Genomic DNA, 20828 nt, shown 5'->3' on the forward strand with positions numbered 1-20828 from the left:
CGATAAAAGAACTGGGAGTACTATCCTTAATCATTTCATTTAAGTACTTGCGCTGTTTCCGTCGATTGTGACGGACAGTTTCGCGACTCAAATGAACGTCGTCCAAATCTATGCCAACCTGCATGAGAACTGCTGCTATCACGCGTGCGCCCTTGCAATCACTTATTTTAGCTCTATCCAAAATTGCCGTAATGTCTGGAGTAATCGGTTTGAATTTCTTGGATTTCCTTAGATGTGATTCGTTCTGATAGCCACTATCTATTTCAACGTTATCCTCAATTCGTTGTAACACCTCATGAATGTCTTCAATTTCATCGACAACGTCTTTACCACCGTTAGCCATGATCCCGCATAGGTGGACTAGAAAGTAAAAAAAACATGCTTAAAAATGGATTGGGGCCACTACATAAATTTAATGACTTTTTGTTTCATTTCCAATACTTGAAGGGTTATTCACTTCTTTGTGCAAGATGGCACGGAATTTTTTATCCCTTTCAACTCTGAATCGTAATCATTTCGATAACCACTGGTAATAGAGAAAAATTCGAAATGACTACCTTCAACCGATTCGCCTAGTGATTAATTTTCTTGTTAATTGATAGAGTTCAATGCAGACATCAACTTTTGTTGATATTATTTTGCGTTCCAAATAGTGCATCTAAAAAAAAATCTGCAAATACAGGTTTTATCGTGTTTTTAACGATTATCAACGAAACGGTCGCAACTATTCCAATTTTCCCGAAGGCAAATTTTGTAAGTTTCAATCAGCTCTAAATATTCTGTCTTGAAAGTTTTGTTCTGACTCGCGTTGTTTTCAAGTAGATTGAAATGATTGAAATTTTACCCCACTTCGCTCATCTTCCCTAAACGCATGGCATCCCCACTCTAGCGCCGACAATTGTATTGCGATGAAGTTGGCGCCGGAGTGGGAACACCGCGTGCTCAGGGAAGGTACCAAGGGAGGGGGTATAAATTTTAAGCAAATTGCATTTATTCGAGAACGACGCAAGTCAGAATAAAACTTTCAAAACAAGATTTTTAGAGCTGACCTAGACCTACGAAAGACATTTTTTCAAGAAAATTGGAATAGCTGTAACCATTTCGTTGATAGTCGCAAAAAACAGGATTGAAGGTGTATTTCCCTCATTTTTTTGATAGATGCACCACTTAGAATGCAGAATGTCATCTACGGAAGTTCATCCATACATCAAACAGTAATAAAGAAAAGTCACATTATCCAAAATTTATACTTCGAACCTTAGACGAATATTTTATGACAACTCTTTCCTCTACCTCTAACTGCTTGGGTGGAATCGCATTGTAATGAATTTCCGTAAAAAAATTGAATATAACATTTTTTTAAACCTACTTGCTTCTATGGGCTCGATAGGCTTTTCTTATTCGTCCGTGTCAGGAGTGACCCATGTGCCTGTATCAATAATTGCATCCAGTAGTCTATTTTTTCCATCTTCTCGATGCAATCTCAACAGAGTGTTCACTATTTCCTTTTTCATGGCATTCACTTGCTTTTGGTGAGCGATATCAAATAATTTGTCTAGCATATGTTGGAACTCAATCGCTTTCACTTGCGCTACTAAATATTTCTCCTTTCGACAATCGCTATACCTTTGCATATTTCTATACTGATTCACTAGATTATCCACTTTTGTAATAGCATAGGACTCTTGCACGATTGGGATTCCTGCGTATTCCCAAAAAAGGGTACACTTCTGCACAATACACTTTGCGGCTTCACGGGCAGTAAGCTTCGGTATTACATGTCTCGTGTGATAGAAAAAACACTGTAAAACCTGCCTATTGCAAGGCAAACGGTTTCCACAAATTTCCGGTGTTGAACTACCGACGAAAGCGATGTCAATGTCTTGTCGCGTTTCTGGCATTTTCGTACGTTTTTTGTTGTTAATCTTTACAGAAGAGAAAAAAATCAACGTAGCAATTATTTCGATGTGATTGGTTTGGTAGTGCATCGGCAAATGACTNAAGGCAAACGGTTTCCACAAATTTCCGGTGTTGAACTACCGACGAAAGCGATGTCAATGTCTTGTCGCGTTTCTGGCATTTTCGTACGTTTTTTGTTGTTAATCTTTACAGAAGAGAAAAAAATCAACGTATCAATTATTTCGATGTGATTGGTTTGGTAGTGCATCGGCAACTGACTCTCTGTGTTCAGGAGGGATTGAGGAGAGACCCAAAATTCATAGGTATTCCAGTAAAAGGAATATTGAGTGGGCAAAAATTCCACCCCCAACATTTTCGGCTTGTCCAATCATAAATTAATGGAGAAATTATGNTCAATTATTTCGATGTGATTGGTTTGGTAGTGCATCGGCAACTGACTCTCTGTGTTCAGGAGGGATTGAGGAGAGACCCAAAATTCATAGGTATTCCAGTAAAAGGAATATTGAGTGGGCAAAAATTCCACCCCCAACATTTTCGGCTTGTCCAATCATAAATTAATGGAGAAATTATGAAATTTCCTCAATACTCGCCCCTGACCGTCAAACTGAATGACTCCTCGTAAAATCCCAGAATTTTTACTTTCTTGAAAGGTCCCTGAAGGCACAAAAGAGCCTCACAAATCGTATTATCGGAATTGTCTGTTACTAAATTAAATTTTCAAGAATATTGAAATATTAATTTCATTCGGATTGTGATGCTGCAATCCGATGTCATCGAAATATTATCTATTGAATTGTTGTAGCACTATCTTTATAGATTCTTGGAAAAGAACAGTGCCTAATTCTCACAATATTGAAATTTGACTTTAATCGAGATAGAGCATGCAAGGAAAATTTGTTAATGATTTAATCATTTCAGTAGTCTAGAAAGTAATTTCAATTGATGAGGGAAGAAAATTGAAAGAATAATGTCTAAATTATTTTCTTCAACATAGATGAGAAGATATCTCCCGTCCCAACTTCTTTTTTATATGAATAAATATGACGTTATTCAATGCGGTAATTACAGAACATTATTGCTGAATTCTGTTTAGATCGGCCGAAGTTAAGGAAATCAAGATATCTGAAATTATCATATCAAAATACATAAAGTAAAAGAAAAAAGTTTTCAGTTGTTTACTCAACATTGACGATTTTGTGACTAGAGAGCATAATGGCAGGACCTTTAGATATTTCCTGGAACATGCCCACTTGTACATCACACTGGGTCGACACTCTTGCTACCTGACAAGGGATCGCCATAAAATCATTTGACTTTTCACTAACGTCCATAATGACGAACTGCCAGTGGGTCAGATATTTTTGTATATTTTCAAATCGTTTGCGGAAGCACTAGAAATGTTGCTAAAAATCGGAAAAAAATCACACAGTCATTTGAACTAATGAGCTCTCGTTTCCATGAACTTGCCAATTGAAATTCGGACAAAATGTTTTTTGAGCCTGCCTAATGCTCATGTATGAACTTTCATGTCCGCGAGATAACTCTGATGAAATCTATGTTTTTTGGGGCGCTGATTCCGAATATGTTTGTTATCTGGCCGAAAAATCAGGCGTTTAATTGTTATTAACAATTTAATTGTTTAAATGGCCACCGCGGCCAAACTATGGGGTATAGGGAAAAATTTCCTTATGCAAAAATGTTCAGAATTTTATAAGCTAAAATCTTTATTCCTAGTCGATTTATCGTACTCCCGTCCGATTTCGAGATATGACCCGTCAAACAGTCGCGCGGCCCAGCGGCACGCTCCGAGGCGCAGCGCGGCGCGCTATTGCGAGCCGCGTGGAGTGGACGCAACCGATAAGAGTGTTATGTTTAGGTTGTTGTGCTACGGTGACTTTGGCTGTCAGGTACGGTTTGTTATGATCGAAATAAAGACTTTACTCATTCCTTTTCACTCTTTTCATGGTATCGATAAGCTAGTATTTTTCCACGTATCCCCCAACCAAGAATAAAAACTCAATTTTGTTCTTGAATTAGAAATATCTCTCCACCGTCAGTCTTTCACAAGCCAGCAAACGTATCGTGACGTCTTATTTTTTATTTCGCGACGTGATTTTCCTTTCTCACCGTTCTTGCGTGGTTCTACTATTAAACGACTCAGACTGAATTAGTATCAGTGCAATGGAGAATGGAGGTATATCTCTTCGCCGAACTGGGGAGTTCAATAGTAAACTTTGTATTTTTTGTCAAAAAGGAGGAGAATTATCCTCTGGGATAGTGCGACGTGAACGTGTGCGTCAGGTTGCGAATGAACGAGGAGATGATGATATTTTGAATGTGTTAGAAAAGCTGGGTAAAGATGGTTTTTTTCAATACCACAACACTAATCAGTGTTATCGATCTTATACTTTGAAAGCTAATATTTTGCGTTTCGTGCGAAATAAAAATAGAAGTGGAAAACAAGTGCAGAATTCAGCTGAACCTGTGATGGACGCTATCAGCAATGAAGAATCCGTTCAGCGTAGAACACGATCGAGTCAAGCTCTCGTTTACACAGATTGTTTCATCTGCAACAAACTAAGGAGAGCTGAAAAAACCAGCATTTTAAGCAGTGTTTCTAGAGCGAATGGAATATGCACAGCTGCATTGTACTTCAAGGATCAAGTTTTCGATAGGATCGCGCACTTCATTAATGGTAGTCAAATGGTTGATGAAGAACTGAGTTATCATCTCACATGTATCCGAAAATATGAAATTGCGTAATCTCGTCGAGGTGAGAATCAAGCTCCCCCCCCCCCCCCCCCAAATTTGAATGTTAACATCGATGAAAATCATAATGAAGAGTTGGAAAACAATATTAATTTGAGTCGATTGATGCATCAGAAAAGAGAGTGTATGAGAACGGTAATCAATTCATTAATGCCGGAGGTGAAGAGAGGCAAAGCGTTCTCATTAGCTGAAGTTTGTGCTAAAGTCAACCTGTATTTAACGCCTTATGGATCTGTTGAAAATCTTGACATAAAGCACTATTTGATCTCAAATTTCGGTGAATCCATTCAGTTTCATGTTCCAAAAGCAGCAAACAAGTCAACACTTTTTTTTGATTCTTCTATAACGACGGGTGATTTAATGGAAATGATTCAATCGAGAGAAGTCATTGCGGAGAGCGCAAAGATCATCCAAGAAGCCCTCAATTCCATGGATTTTGACTTGGATGATAGATTCTGTGATAAAACTGATTTGGAACAAGCTTGGAGAATGCAACGATTCCTCCTCCAGTTTTGAAATTCTTTTCAAAAATTTTTTACTTCGACGAAACGAAGTTTACTGAACGCGAAATTGAGAGTGATTCGGAGACAGATGAAGATTCAACCGGTGACGATTTCGATGAGCGGAATACGATTTCCACGAAGAAAATTCTCACAATGAAAAGTTTACTCCAGATGTATTTCATCAAACACGGGGGGAGAAAGAAAACTCCACTGCATGCCCTGGTTGCTCTAGCTATACATGGCACCTGTAAAAGTTCCATCCTCATCAAAAGCCTCAACAGGATAGGTATAGCCGTGTCTTATGACGAGGTGCAACGTATTCGAGCTCGCATGGCATTCTACGCTAAAGAGAGTAGCGCAGATGTTATGCCAGTACCTTCTCACATAGATCCAGACAAATATACCACTGCTGCTTTTGACAACTTTGATCACGAGGAAGCGACGGAATCCGGTCTGAATGGGAGTCATGACACGGTATCAGTCTTATTCCAGGATAAATCAGACGTAGTTAAACGTAAACCCAAGATTTCAGTTACATAATTTTAAAAATGTTCTCATACAATTGAAACAACGGTCATTGGCTGTATTCTGTGATGAAGGTGTATATCGAATTGCTAGACACATCCAGCTCGCTTCTGACGAATTCAATGATATTTTCCTAGCCTTGGGCAGTTTCCATACAACCAAAATTCTATTGGCATGCGCAGGCAAATATCTACGCGGCAGTGGCGCCGAAAACGTTTTTGTAGAGACGAAATCCTTTGGGATTGGAACTGTTGAGCAGGTGTTGAACGCAACGAATTACTCGAGATCAGTTAAAGGGTTGATGAAACTAGCTGAAGCTGTAGAGAGAGTATTATTAGAAGCATTTTTTGAAGAGAACACACCCGAAAAGTATGAAGATGTTGCCGCTGCTTGTGAGATGTTCCAGAATGTATTGTACGACGATTCTCCTGGAGAAACTGAATTGGTACATGACCAGTGTTGCCGTAGAATTAAAGAATTGTTATTTGATATCAACGTTTTCATCACGAAGAGATGCTCGGAATCTCCACTGTTCAAATTTTGGAATAATTTTTTGAAATTGATGCAGTTAATCCGCGATTCCATTCGAGCTGATCGCACAGGTGACTGGCCACTGCATGTTCGAACTCTGGAGAAGAGTCAGGCAGTGTTTCACGCACTGGATCGCACCAACTATGCTCGTTGGGGTCCGATTTACTTGAATGACAGCCTAGGCCTTGATAAAACGCACCCAGAGATCTACACAGAATTCATGAACGGACGATTCACCGTAAACCACACCTCAAGTTCGTTTTCATCAGTGGCTACTGACCAGGCACTGGAGTAGACGATCAACCGCTCATCAAAAAACAGGGCTGGCATCATCGGTTCGACTCGAAAAAAAAATTACTTTTCGTCGTGGAACTTCACGTCCCATGAAATCGTTGACGTCACCAATTATTTCCGAGAGGTAACAGGAATCAGGGGTAGTGACGATTTACGAGTTCATCATGACTTATCCAGAAGTCGCATCGTTCGCTCTGAGTCAGATGTGCAAGAAATAACTCATTTCATACGTGATCGAGTGAGTCCATTCTCGTCAGGGAAACAACCCTTGAGAAATATTGTAACTGAAGAATTAAAGCCTCCTGAGGCAGCTACAGAACTGCTGAACATTTTTGAAGTAGGATCGGAAAAGTTTAATTCATTTTGCACTGAAAGATTCATACTTCAATCGAAAAGTATTTGCGATACGATTAAACGGGTCAAACTAACACCATTCAAACCACAAAAAAAAGCCAACACTAGTCGAGTAAAAGTAACGAACCCGTATGGGAAGGAGGCAAATCACATCGTGGAGTTAGCCAGAAAGAGAGGTTATCGTCTAGAGTCGCTCATCAAGTATGAATTAATCAACGAAAATTCCTTACTTGAACATGATGGTTCGATGAAGGAGGATAAAAATAAATTTTCACTCTTCGATGAACTTCAAACCGTCCTCACACCAAATGAAATTCTCATATCTCAGCAGAACTCACATTTGATCATAGACGTTATGTGCATATGCCAAGAATTGAAGTGGAAACCATTGAAAACGTTCAAAGATCTTCTCATCTCATTGAATGGATTAGTGTCACGCGAAGTCACGCAAAATACAAAGAGAATCGATTTTATATTTGAGGATTATCGGGACTCGTCCATTTATACTCACGATCGTCTGCCCAGGTGACAATGAACATTTCATAATTTTCTATCCTAGTTATTATCATTGAATTAATTTTCGAATTATCTTCCTTAGGTTCAGTGATGAAGTTATACAAATTCATAAAATTTCCGATGAGATACCTGTGCCAGTTCAAGAAAAAAAATTTTGGTTATCAATTGAAAATAAAATTTTGTTACGAGAATATCTACGGGGGCACATCCTTTCACAAGCCAATCAAATATGGCCGGGGCGAGAAGTTATTTGCAGTGCTACAATGACGAGTAACTGTGAGTCATCACTATCCCCTCGAATTTTTCCAGATATAATGCATGATCGGGAAATGGAACGGGCAAGTGATAAAATTGTCAGACACATCAAGCATGCAACGGTAAAATCCCATTCTACCATCACTGTGAAATCCAATGACCCTGATCTTGCTGTGGTCATTCTCCACTTCTGGGAAACTTACGAAACTCGCGGTTTGAAGGTAAAATTGTGGATAATCCTGACAATTACATAAAATATTCTACATATTATATAGAAAAAAACTTCATAAAAATGGCACAGGAACTTTGGTTGAAGATTCGGGTCGGATCTAAAATGAAAATAGTACCCCTTCACACCCTTGCTACACATCATGGTAAAGATCTGTGCAAAGTCCTCCCTGCTGCACATTTCCTGACTGGTTCTACTCACATGAGCAAAATAGGTACGAAGAGGAGTGCACTCCGATCTCTCCCACAAAATTACCTACAGGATTTTGCCACAGGTAACTCTAAGAACTATACTCCATATTATATAGCACAGCCAAATTCTCTATCGTTTGCTGAACAGGAACTATTATTGCAGGTGTGTCGGAACAAATCATTGAGTCCCCCATTTCTGACGCAGAGCACTACTTGGTACAGGTTCTGAAGAGAAGCAGCTCTTGTAAAACATTCGACGATCTCCGTTATTCACTGAACCACACTAAAAATGTTAATGTAACTGATTTACCACCTACGAGTGCATCTATACGTCTGCATATTTTGAGAGCATTCCACATAACTTATTCTAAAAACTCGCTCCTGAATATAATCCGTACTAAAATTGATCCTCTCACGTGTGGTTATTATGATGATGGAGTTTTGATGCCCCGAACAGTAACCAATTTATATCCACGATTCGACGTATTAGTGCCTAATTGTCGTTGTCAGAAATGTACAACTAAGTATTGTCGATGCCGGGACAAGCAATTGCCATGTATCAGATTTTGTAAATGTATTGCCACTGGAACATGCAAAAATTCGTGCAATAAAACCGTTTCAATATGAAAAAAAAAAACTCATACGTGAAATTCACTGCCTCGCCTGTCATCGCTCTTTCATGCTCATCAGACGGAACATAAGATTCATTATTATGGTTATTCGTATAATAATAACAATTATTATAATGATAGTAATAATGATGGAATTTAAGCCGGCGAAGTATTACAACCCAACAAACTCTCCACGTCATCGACTCCACTCGGCTCACAATAGCGCGCCGCGCCTCGGAGCGTGCCGCTGGGCCGCGCGACTGTTTAACGGGTCATATCTCGAAATCGGACGGGAGTACGATAAATCGACTAAGAATAAAGATTTCAGCTGATAAAATTCTGAACATTTTTGGATAAGGAAATTTTTCCCTATACTCCATAGTTTGGCCGCGGTGGCCATTTAAACAATTAAATTGTTAATAACAATTAAACGCCTGATTTTTCGGCCAGATAATAAACATATTCGGAATCAGCGCCCCAAAAAACATAGATTTCATCAGTTATCTCGCGGACATAAAAGTTCATACAGGATGAGCATGGGCGTATAGACTAGTAGGGATAACCAACTAAGAGGGCGCCACCTTCAACAAGTGGTATTGCGTTATTTCTCACAATTTATTATTCCATTACTGAATACAATATTTTCTTGCTTTTCAACTTTATTAGCGAATAATTTATTTACTCGTAATGTATATCGTATTATTATTTATTTGAATGTATCCACATTCGTTTCATTGGGTCCAGCGTTTACTAAAACTCAGGAAAAGTTTCGGCGAGCCTAGATGCCCTGGCGATTGCGTAGCCCCATAAGTTTGGGGGCAGTTGGGGGCAGACATTTTTTGGGTTAAGAAAGGGTAAATGATGCCTAAAAACATGTAGAAGTTGATTTATAAATTATTTATCAATGTTTGCACCGTTAATTGCCCTGATTTGAATTAATTTACGAAAATAAATGCAAGTGTATGAAATGGATATATAAGCCTGTAGGGAGAATGCCGTCAGGTGGCGGCTGTGTCGACTTCCTGACTAGGTCTGTCAAGTCGGTAGCAGGGGGGGGGGACGTTATGAAAAAAATGTCTAACGCATGTTTCTATACAAACACTACAGAGTCACAGGTGGTGTGGGAATGCATGCAGGCATTGGACACACTGGGTAAAAACAACCGGGTCACCGTAACCTGGGTGCCAGGTCACCATGGGATTCTGGGTAATGAAGAGGCAGATAAGCTGGCCAAGGAGGGTACAGAAAGTGTGCCCTCACACGGCCTGCTTGGCATGCCCTTCGCAGTGGGAAAAACTCTTATTAAAGATCATTTCCAGCGGGATCATGTCAGGCGTTGGGAGAAAGTTGCGACCTGCAGACAAGCGAAACTGCTTATGAGAGGGCAACTAAGAGTTAGGACCAGAAAGCTTCTGGAGTTGCACAGAGGGGATCTGAGGGTAGCAGTAGGGCTCCTTACGGGTCATACAGCTCTCAGAGCTCATCTGTTCAAGATGAAACTTGCAGAACAAGAAGACTGCAGACTGTGCGGAGGCGATAAGGAGGGCGTCATCCACATTTTATGTGAATGCCCCCTATTAGCACTCCGTCGCTATAAAATCTGGGGCCAGGCTTTCCTGAAAACAGAGGACTTACAACAAGCGGCTGTCACCAGCCTTATTAGCCTAGTGAGAAACACAGGGCTGGGGCTGTGTGACTGACCGAAACTAAGGCGAAAGTTACAAAAGATCGTATGATTTAGGTGAGTCTGGGCGCTTTAAGTGACCACCCGCACTTTTCTATTCTATTCTATTCTTCTATACAAAGGAGTTTATAATTAACTTCCCTATCGCGTATTTACACAAATATATACTATCCAAACTTGGAATTATTTGATGATTTAAGGTCTAATGATGGGGCATGGGCGGCCGGCTGAATTTCACTAAATAAGAAAAATTGATTTCTGATAATTTGAAATGTCATGGTGGGGGAGGGGGAACTCTAGAGCCATATTTTTTATCCCATGATAGAGGACGATGAGAGAAAAGAGGTCTCGAACGGTCAGATACGGGCTTGAGAGGTTTGACGGTTGTTTTTTCTTTGTCCCGGAGGGGTCTGACGGGGTCCAGCATTTCTTTACTATTCAAAGTTTCATAGAAAATTATCTAGCGACTATGCTAGATAATTTTATTGGATTGCTATAGAACTTTCGATAATTATTTGCCGCTTCTATTGACATGTTCGCTAAAAAATATTCTATAGAGAATGTCTATAGAATTGAGTTTTTATACATACCTTATTCTATTGAAATACATTCTATAAAATTTCCTCGGCTCGGATTTTCAATTTTTTTTTCATTCCATTTTTTTTTCTTTCCATCAAGAAAATTTTAAAAAAATAGAGAAATTCTATAGAAAATATCTCAATCGAATAAGTTGTTCAGAAAAATCTAGTTCAGTTGACTTTTTCTCTACAATACTTCCTATTGAACATGTCAATAGAAACAGCCAAAAAATTATGTAAAGCTCTATAGCAGTCCGATAGAATTGTCTAGCAAATTCGCTAGGCATTTCTATTAAACTTTTTCGTGTGTGGTCAACCATTATTTCATTATTTATGGTGTTCACCTATGAAACAACTCAAAAGAAAAACCTATCGAATTCGCAACACAATTCCATTGTATTTTCATAGAACTTTTTATAAGCTCCTTCCCGTTTCCATGGACATGTTCAGTAGATAATATTATACAGAAAAAGTCTGTAGAAATGAATCTTTCTACACGTCTTATTCTAATGAAATCTATTCTGTAGAACTTCCTCGGCAAAATTTTTTTTTTCATTTCTAAAGTTTTGACGCTTATATTTCAATTGCCCCGTAGGGGTCTCACGGGATCTAATAGCATATTTTTTATTATCCAAAGCTTCATATGACGGGGAATAACAGGAAACCATGAAGGTCAAAAAGTTATTTTCGCTTATTTGCGGGGTCATTCTAGAAGATGAGAATAACTCAAGGGTTGTAAGGGTCAAGTATGAAAAAAATAACTAGAAAAACCTAGCGAATTTGCTAGACAGTTCTGTTGGATTGTTATAGAACTTTCTAAGTTTTTTGCCATTTCTATTGACACGTTTGAAAGAAAATATTCTATAGAAAAAGTCAATAGAATCAGATTTTTCTATACAATTTCTTCTATTGTAATATAGTCGAGAGAATTATCTCGATTTTTTCATTCTATAGAATTCTCGACTTTTTTTTCATTCCATTATCCTCTTCCTTTCCATTATCCTCATTATTCGCATTAAGGGAATCAAACAAACAAACTTGGAAAATTTCAGATGAAATTATATAGAATATACTTGAATAGAATAAGTTGTCTAGAAAAATCTAACTCTTTCGATTTTCTTTATACAATACTTTCTATTTAATTTAATTACTTTATTGCACCTTTGAGTATTACACATTTGGTACAAGGGGGGGGTGTAAGACACCATCTCATCAATTAAATAGAGTACAGGATGAAAGGATTTAACATTTTTTTTTTCTGTTTTTCTGCCTCAGATATTAAAAATAAAAAAATGGCTCTGGAAAAGTGGTGGGAAAGAGTGGTTTTTAAGAGTTTGAAAAAGGAAAAGCATGAAGTGGGCGAAGAAGGAAGGGGTTTGGGAAGGAATGAGGGTTAAACGGAGGGGTAAAGTGGTCAATACGGGTAATTAGGAGGAAAGGAAAGGGATGGAGAGGTTAGGTCGGCAGGCGAGAATGAGGCAATGCGGCGGCAGGGGAGCGTTTATAGTGCAGGAACGGGTGGAACTGGAATAAGGAACTAGGAAAGAAGCTGGCAAGGTCGGGTTAGGCAAGAAAGTGTGGTGAGCAGCACGCGGGGAAGTGAGACTCTTTTGAATCAAAACCATGCATTTCCAGACTTCATTCACTGGACTAAATGAACCCTTGAATAATAGGAAAACAATACCTGACTTTTAGCTCTCCCCGAGCCCCTCCCCAATCATTTAGAATAATGTAATGACTCTTACGGCACTTATTTGGCTGGTTCCCCCCCACCCGACATTCACCATTACTGAACCTCAAATCATCGAAATTATTTTGTAACCCTCATTACCCTTATATGAAATCATTACATGACCCTCTCCTTTCACCATGACACTTTCAATAATCGAAAATAAATTTGATGGCCCTTATTTGACCTTTAGTGTCGCCCCCCCCCCATGTTCTGAAAACTTATCATGCGACTTTGAATCATCTAAAATACATCAGAGATCCTCATGATTGTCATATGACGTTTGAATCTCTCCTCTCCAGCGTGACACATGAATAATCAAAAATCAATCATTTTCTATATTAAAAATCGATATTTTCTCTAGAACATTTTCCATAGAATTTCTCAATTTTTTAAAAACCATTCATGATAAGAAGAAAAGAAGAATAGAATGGAAAAAAAAACAAAATTTGAGCCAAGAAAATTCTATAGAATATATTTCAATAGAATAAGTTGTGTAGAAAGATTCCATTCTATCGACTTTTTCTATAGAATTTTTTCTGTTGAATATGTCAATGGAAACAGTCAAAAACTTATAGAAAGTTCGGCAATAGAATAGTCCAGCGAATTCGATAGGTTTTTCTAGTAGATTGTTTCATAGGTGAACACCATAAATAATGAAATAATGGTTGGCCACGCATGAAAAAATTCAATAGAAATACCTAGCGAATTTGCTAGACATTTCTATTGGACTGCTGTAGAGCTTTACATAATTTTTTGGCTGTTTCTATTGACGTGTTCAATACGAAGTATTGTAGAGAAAAAGTCAACAGAACTAGATTTTTCTGAACAATTTATTCAATTGAGATATTTTCTATAGAATTTCTCTATTTTTTTTAAATTTTCTTGATGGAAAGAAAAAAAATAGAATGAAAAAAAAATTGAAAATCCGAGCCGAGGAAATTCTATAGAATGTCTTTCAATAGAATTAGGTATGTATAAAAACTCAATTCTATAGACATTATCTATAGAATATTTTCTAGCGAACTTGTCAATAGAAGCGGCAAATAATTATCGAAAGTTCTATAGCAATCCAATAAAATTATCTAACATAGTCGCTAGATAATTTTCTATGAAACTTTGAATAGTAAAAAATTGCTGGACCCCGTCAGACCCCTCCGGGACAAAGAAAAAACAACCATCAAGCCCCTCAAGCCCGTATCTGACCCTTCGAGACCTCTTTTCTCTCATCGTCCTCTATCATGGGATAAAAAATATGGCTCTAGAGTTCCCCCTCCCCCACCGTGACATTTCAAATGATCAGAAATCAATTTTTCTTATTTAGTGAAATTCAGCCGGCCTCCCATGCCCCATCATTAGACCTTAAATCATCAAATAATTCCAAGTTTGCATAGTATATATTTGTGTACATACGCGATAGGGAAGTTAATTATAAACTCCTTTGTATAGAAACATGCATTAGACATTTTTTTTACAACATCCCCCCCGCCACTGCTACCGACCTAGTCAGGAATGTGGTTTTAAAGTGATGATTCGTGCGGGAAATCGAATCAGGATAACGTAATGACTAATATTTATCAATTAACCACAAATAGTATTTATTATAAACTTATTAAACTTCGAATACAAAAGAGACGCTTTGGCCATAGCTGTGGCGCGTTAACGGGCTAGTAATAATACTCAGTTTCTAGTGCGCGACACCTCAGTCGTCGTCGCGCCTAGGGATAAGTTGTTGCTTGCGCTGGCGGCGCTGTTGGGGTCCCGTCGGTACAGCAGTCGGCGGGCTCACTGCTGGTAATGGCGGGAACGCCACAGGAAGTCGACACGGCCGCCACCTGACGGAATTCTCCCTACAGGCTTATATATCCATTTCATACACTTACATTTATTTTCGTCAATTAATGAAAATCAGGGCAATTAACGATGCAAACATTGATAAATAATTTATAAATGAACTTCTACAATGTTTTTGGGCATCATTTACCCTTTTTTAGCCCAAAAAATGTCTGCCCCCGACTGCCCCCGAACATGGGGCTAGTATAGGGCTCCTCAGTCGCCAGGGTGGGCCTCAGCGATTACCCATACTATTGACGGTTTGCATGCGTGTGTTTGTGTGAGCTCCGGAACGTGCTGCGCCCTCGTGGCATATTCTTTTGGGTCCGCAGGAGATCTGAATTCTTCCGGTAATGCCAAGTGTTTGTGACCCGAGTGCGGAGAGGTAACTGTGGTGTTTTTGCTCCTTTTTACGGCTTCTGGTCGTCGTGATCTATTTTCTCTCAGGCTGATGATGGTTCCCTCCGGTGCCGAACGACTTCTCGGTGACGGTGAAGTCAGTCAGGACTCCTCGTTGACACTCGGAACCCACTCATTCGGTAATCTCATTCATAACCTCTACTCTAGCCACCGGTGTATATGAGCATCGATAATCATTAATTGTTATTGTTTACCCCCACACGTCCAATCGAGGACACAAACACACCCACTTCGTCACAATGTCATGAACGCAATTGGTTGCTTAGATAAGAATGTCATCACTTTATTTTTTTTGTGCATCTGACATTCATATTAATGTTTCAGATGAAATGATTTTCGGAGATTTTCGGAGACCATGAATCATCTTTTTAAATACATGATTCAATCCTCATCAATTTTTTACTCGAGGAATTTTTTCATCGAAATAATATAAAATAACTTCGAAATTTTTGTGAAATTGTTGAGAAAATCCGAGGAATTTCTCAAATTTACAGAGAAACCCTCATAATTGTATTCAATTTTCTGAAAAACTCTCTAATTATTATACATCTGCAAAAAAAAACGACAATCCTCTAATTTTTTAGGAAACCTGTGAGCTTCCTTGAAATGCCTATAATTTATCTCCTATTCATCCTTTTAGAGATGGATTTTCTAAAGAATTTAAAACACAGTGATTAATGTCCAAAAATCTTCTCTTAATGAGCGCCCAGAAATAGGACCTACTCTGAAATTTTCACATTTCTATAGTTTTACCAGTTTCGGCTTTGCATTATTATCTCAGTCAAGCTGAGCGGGTCCCTGTTCATATTTATAACGCAATTGCGGCTGTGACGTTGATGGCATTTTCTATACACTTTTTCCTGCCACATTCAATATTTGTTTACTGTTGTAGACTTTTTTCAATAAATTCACTCGTTAATTCAATCAATCTTTTCATATCATCAATATAATTGTCTGCGTAGAATATCGTCACTTCATCATACAATTTTTCAATTTAGCTATCATTATTATTTTTTCAAAGTGAAAAAAATTATCTTCACTTTCAGTACATTTAGATTCACCTATACTTGACGTCAAATATGTCAGACATTCTTATAATTCTAGCTATCGATTCTAATTGACTTTCTTTGAAATTTCATTTTTTTTTGTCAACAGTACAGCTGCTATTTACTCATAGTTACGAGAGAACCTTTTTTAACAATTGGAAAAAATAGTAAGTTGACTTTTCGAAATAGACTAATGAAATGATTGAAAAATCTCGATTTTTGGAGACCATGACCATTTTTAAAAGTAAATGATTCAATCATAATCAATTTTTCACTCCGAGAATAATTTTTCCTGAGTTGTAACTATTCTTTCTCATCACAGAATTTAACCAAAAATCAATTACATGCCACAACAATTATATGTTTGGTAGTTTGAACCATTCCATTATTTATTGCTAAGAAGGGAATGTTGAAAAAACCAAGTATTTGTGGAATTTTGTTCGAATACCGAATCCATCCTTTATTTTCGAGTTTATCCTAGTCAATGCAATTGATAAATTGGATAAGTGAAAATTTTGGAATAAAAAGTATTCCGTCTTTTTCATTCTATTGAGAAAATTAAATATTCTTCGGTTTTGTGGATTAATATTGATTTCATTAAACAATAATCGAATGAAAAAAATCGAAAACAAATTATTTATGTTAGTTAGGAATTTGATCTGTCAATTTTTCTCTCTACCTCTAGATACTACCTTGTCAATTCTCAACTCTCATCACCAAAAAAATGTAATTCCACTGATTATAAACGAAACCACGTGTAGAAAATATGCACCGATGTATTTCCTATCGTAAAAAGGAGAAAGCAAATCGATCTCGAAATATCTCGAAGTATCTCGAAAATCTCGAATAAGCGTAAGTGTAAGACTGAAACCGAAGCGCCACTACGTGAGGAGATGAGAAGGCCCGTGCGCAGCACGCGCGGCCGATCTCGTATTGTAGACACGATATTTGTTTCTTCATTCAGATTATCAGTCCGCTTCATAATTCACGCCTACTTTTTTCAAATAGAACCGTCGCGCTCGCCTCGCGGATTCTCATGAACATTCACATGAAAATGCGTCGTTCGTGCGCGGCCATGACAGTTTCCAATGCATGTTTTTTATTAAAAGGATTTCAGTGGTTGAGCCTCCTCTCTATTCTCCATGAGTTAGGAGGAAGGAAACAGAGAAACCGTAGTGGGGAAAGAAGCTATTGCAGCGACGTATCACGCTATAGACTGAATAGTATACTACGTTATAAGTGTTGTAACGTCCTGGGTGGCACTATTTATCTGCCATATTAGTCCGCGAGATTCAAAGAGTTATTATTATTAATTTGAAATAAAATCCAAACGCAGAAAATAGTGAAAATAAGAGAAAAGAATAGACAATGGACAAAGGAAGAAAAACAACTCAACGAACGTGAGAAAATCCGTTACGGAAAGCGTAAATCTCAAACTCTTGAATTTTAGTTGTCACTTTTATTATCCTCAAATTTCGTCGCATAGATACTTTGCCGAAACTCAAAATTCGAAAGAGGAAACAAATCCTCAAATCGTCACGGTTCAAGTCATAAAATCTCGATTCTGCTTTCTTCAAGAGTTTTTTTTTGTTCCAACATGTGGCTCGAGAGTTTTTCTGTTCCTACACGTGTGAGGTCCTTTGTTCATTGTGTCGCGGAGTTGAGGGCCTGAGTCCGGGGAAAACCCCGAGTTTCTGACGTCACGCGCTCTCCCCTTCATCCCTGATTTCCCTTTCCATTCCTGCTCACTTCCCCTTTTCTCCTACTCCCACCAAAATGCGTGCGCAACTTTTAGACTAGTGAGGGTTGTTGGACCCTGTAAAATTTAAGTCTAAGATAAAGTTACGACAAGCCTTCAGCTTCCAGCTTCTCTCTTCAAAATTGTCTTTTATTTCAGTTAGAGTTTTTCGTAAAGTCAGTCAGTTTTTATTCAAGTTTTGTAGTGAAAAGTTTTAAAGTTGGAAGTTGAATAAAAGTGTTAATGTGCTCTGCTAGCACTTGTGTTGGAAATTACTCCATAATCAACCTTTCCATTCCGATATCCTTGGATTATCCCTTTGAATTTCGGTGGAGTGCTCGTTAGAGCTTTGGCGACTAACGATCTCACATTCAAATTCGGCGCTATTGATTGGTTTGGCGCCACTATCCTCCTAGTAAGTTCGTCAGGACATAACAGTGTAATGAGGGAATATTAATACGAGTGAGGTAATATTTTTACGGACCGTTCAACCTTTGTTCAATCTCTGTTAGCTTTACAGTAGCTTTAACAATTGACAACTATCCTTCAACTGTGGTGCCTTTAAGAGCTAATGGCGCTACTGCGTCCATTAGAGTGCGGAGTCAGACACGGATAGCGCACAAAAAGTTGAAGGCACTTTGAAGTTAACGCTGCTTTAGCTAATGAAGCGTTGCGCTAAAGGAGGTTGAACAAACTGGCATAGACTCGACGAGCCAAGCCAAGAAAGCCAACCTTATATCAGCTTCTGCGTGAGACAGAGAGCACTGAGTTCACAGCACGCTCCGATAAACAAACATTGATATCTCGACATCTATTGCACTTAGCAAAATAAATGAAAACCCATTCGATTCATTATGAAATTCCGCCCATTTGTACTGCAACATAGCTTCATATGAAATGATTTGAAAAAAAATTAAAAATCAAAAGCCCAGCTTGGCTGTAAATGAAATTTGTTTAGCATTTGGTTCCAAGCAGTTTGAAAAAAAAGGATCAAAATCGGTGACTTTTTGCGAAAAGTCGCCAACTAACACGTCAGAATTACTAATTATAGTCTGAAAATTAGAAATACATCATTTTTAAAACGTGGGCATATATATATATATGTGTGTGTGTGAACGGGTTTATTTAAATCATTCGGCGGTATATTGCTTATTCAATGGTAATAATATCGAATCTCAATTATGAACAGTCCAATAATTTATTTGTTTCCAGCTGCACGTTTAATGCACAAATACAACGCTCACGGGGCAACAGACGTTACAGGGTTTGGCCTTTTAGGCCACGCCCAGAACCTAGCAAAACACCAAAAGAATGAAGTGTCCTTCGTGATTCACAATTTGCCTGTGATAGCAAAAATGGCAGCGGTGGCAAAGGCCTGCGGCAACATGTTCCAACTTCTCCAGGGTCACTCGGCAGAGACCAGTGGAGGTCTACTGATCTGCTTACCACGAGAACAGGCTGCAGCTTACTGTAAAGATATCGAAAAGCAGGAAGGCTATCAGGCCTGGATCATTGGAATTGTCGAGAAGGGGAATCGCACCGCTAGAATCATTGATAAACCTCGAGTTATCGAAGTCCCTGCAAAAGAAAAAGATGGAGAACTTTGGTAACGTCGATGTTGCTCTGACAAAATTTATAATATTTGTGAAATTGCCATTTCTTTGATCGATGTCCATTCTAAAGCGATCAGAAGCTCAATTCGTAATATTTCAGCTCGAAAATTCTTAAGAAAAATTCAAAAGATGAACGGGAACTAATTGAATTGAAATCAAATCTGATTTCAATTGTATAAAGTTATCACTACTTGTCACTTGTTTTTTCCAAATCTAGGTTTAAATCTATGTTTGAACTTTGTGTTGAAAGAAACCAGACTTTCTTGCTGTTCTCTATAATACAATGCTTCTATTCTTTTATTGTGAAATCAAATTCTATCAATTCAAAGTGCCCTAATTTCAGTCTATTATGACAATTCAGATTTTTTATTTGTTTATGGATTCTCGCACAATTAAATCTATGAAGTAGTGTGAAATAAAGCAAAACCAAAATTTTCATCCAAATTTCTTGTTTGCAAATATGTTTGGAACTATGAGGTTCAAAGGAGAATGCTTATTTTTCCCAGAACAAGTCCTTCCATAATTACATGGCTCATTATCAACAAAATTGATCATTTCTAATTATCGAAAAGGAAAAAAAAATCAAAATCAATAGACCTTTTTTCTTAAAAAACCCTAATATCTCTTTATTTTAAACGATATTTGTACAATAACGAAGGAATTCGTTTTTGATTCATTCCTTGTTTGCCACTTAACTACTGAGAGATCAATAGCAAAAACTAGGACACCAAGTCTGCTTCGGAAGATAATTGATAAGAACTGATTATGTGAGTGAACTGATGAAAGCAAAAAATTGTCAGTTATAATACCCCAAGACCTTCAAAATTATCGAATATTTCCCAATTTTTTTTTTGCATAGCAACGAGAGGTATCTGTTTTCCAGATTAAAATTTCATTGCAAAACCGATGCCGATCGTTGATATGCAGGAAAACTTGAGGGAAATATACGATGAATTTTGAAGGTCGAGGGGTATTCGGAGGACAATTTCTTAAATTATGATTTTGTCCGATTAGGGTGCGGTGTTCGGGGCTACGGGACAGATTGCATCAAAATGTGAGGAATATCTATCAAATTCGTAGAAAACAGTTGACAGGCTACAGGGAAATTATGAGTGTGAAACGTGGCACGTGACCCCGAATATCGCACTAAGATGGGTCAAAATCGGAATTGAGGAAATTGTCAAAGTGATTCTTCGTCGTCTTTCAAGTCTTTATCAAGTCATAAATGTCCAACAATAGAAGAACACGAATAAAAATAAATTATGAGGATAACGGAGATGACATTACATTAGAGAAATGTATAATTTTTATGCGAATCATCAAAACCATTTATCCCGCTATTCATCATCTTGACCATAAACAATCAAAACGAAAAGAGTGTGAAGTTTGATATCATGAATCGTTCTCTGTGTAAAATAATAATTCCCTGCAATGTTCGAGGCCTTCTGACAGTTCCAAATTTGAAATGATCTGGCGTTGGATATCCCGC

General features: G+C 38.0%; 1 protein-coding gene across 1 annotated transcript in view; it reads left to right on the forward strand.

Annotated features, from left to right (window-relative positions):
* The window catches only part of LOC107041888 (selenide, water dikinase), a gene marked incomplete at its 5' end in the record, with an annotated part of 37602 nt that extends 17955 nt beyond the window's left edge, over positions 1-19647 (forward strand). The window contains 1 exon segment of the mRNA XM_015262699.1: positions 18939-19647. Within this exon segment, the coding sequence (XP_015118185.1) occupies positions 18939-19336 (398 nt within the window).
* Between the last annotated feature and the right edge of the window lie 1181 nt (positions 19648-20828).

This window comes from Diachasma alloeum, unplaced genomic scaffold, assembly GCF_001412515.2.
Source record: "Diachasma alloeum isolate Michigan unplaced genomic scaffold, Dall2.0 Dall_scaffold_00388, whole genome shotgun sequence".
Lineage (NCBI taxonomy): Eukaryota > Metazoa > Arthropoda > Insecta > Hymenoptera > Braconidae > Diachasma > Diachasma alloeum.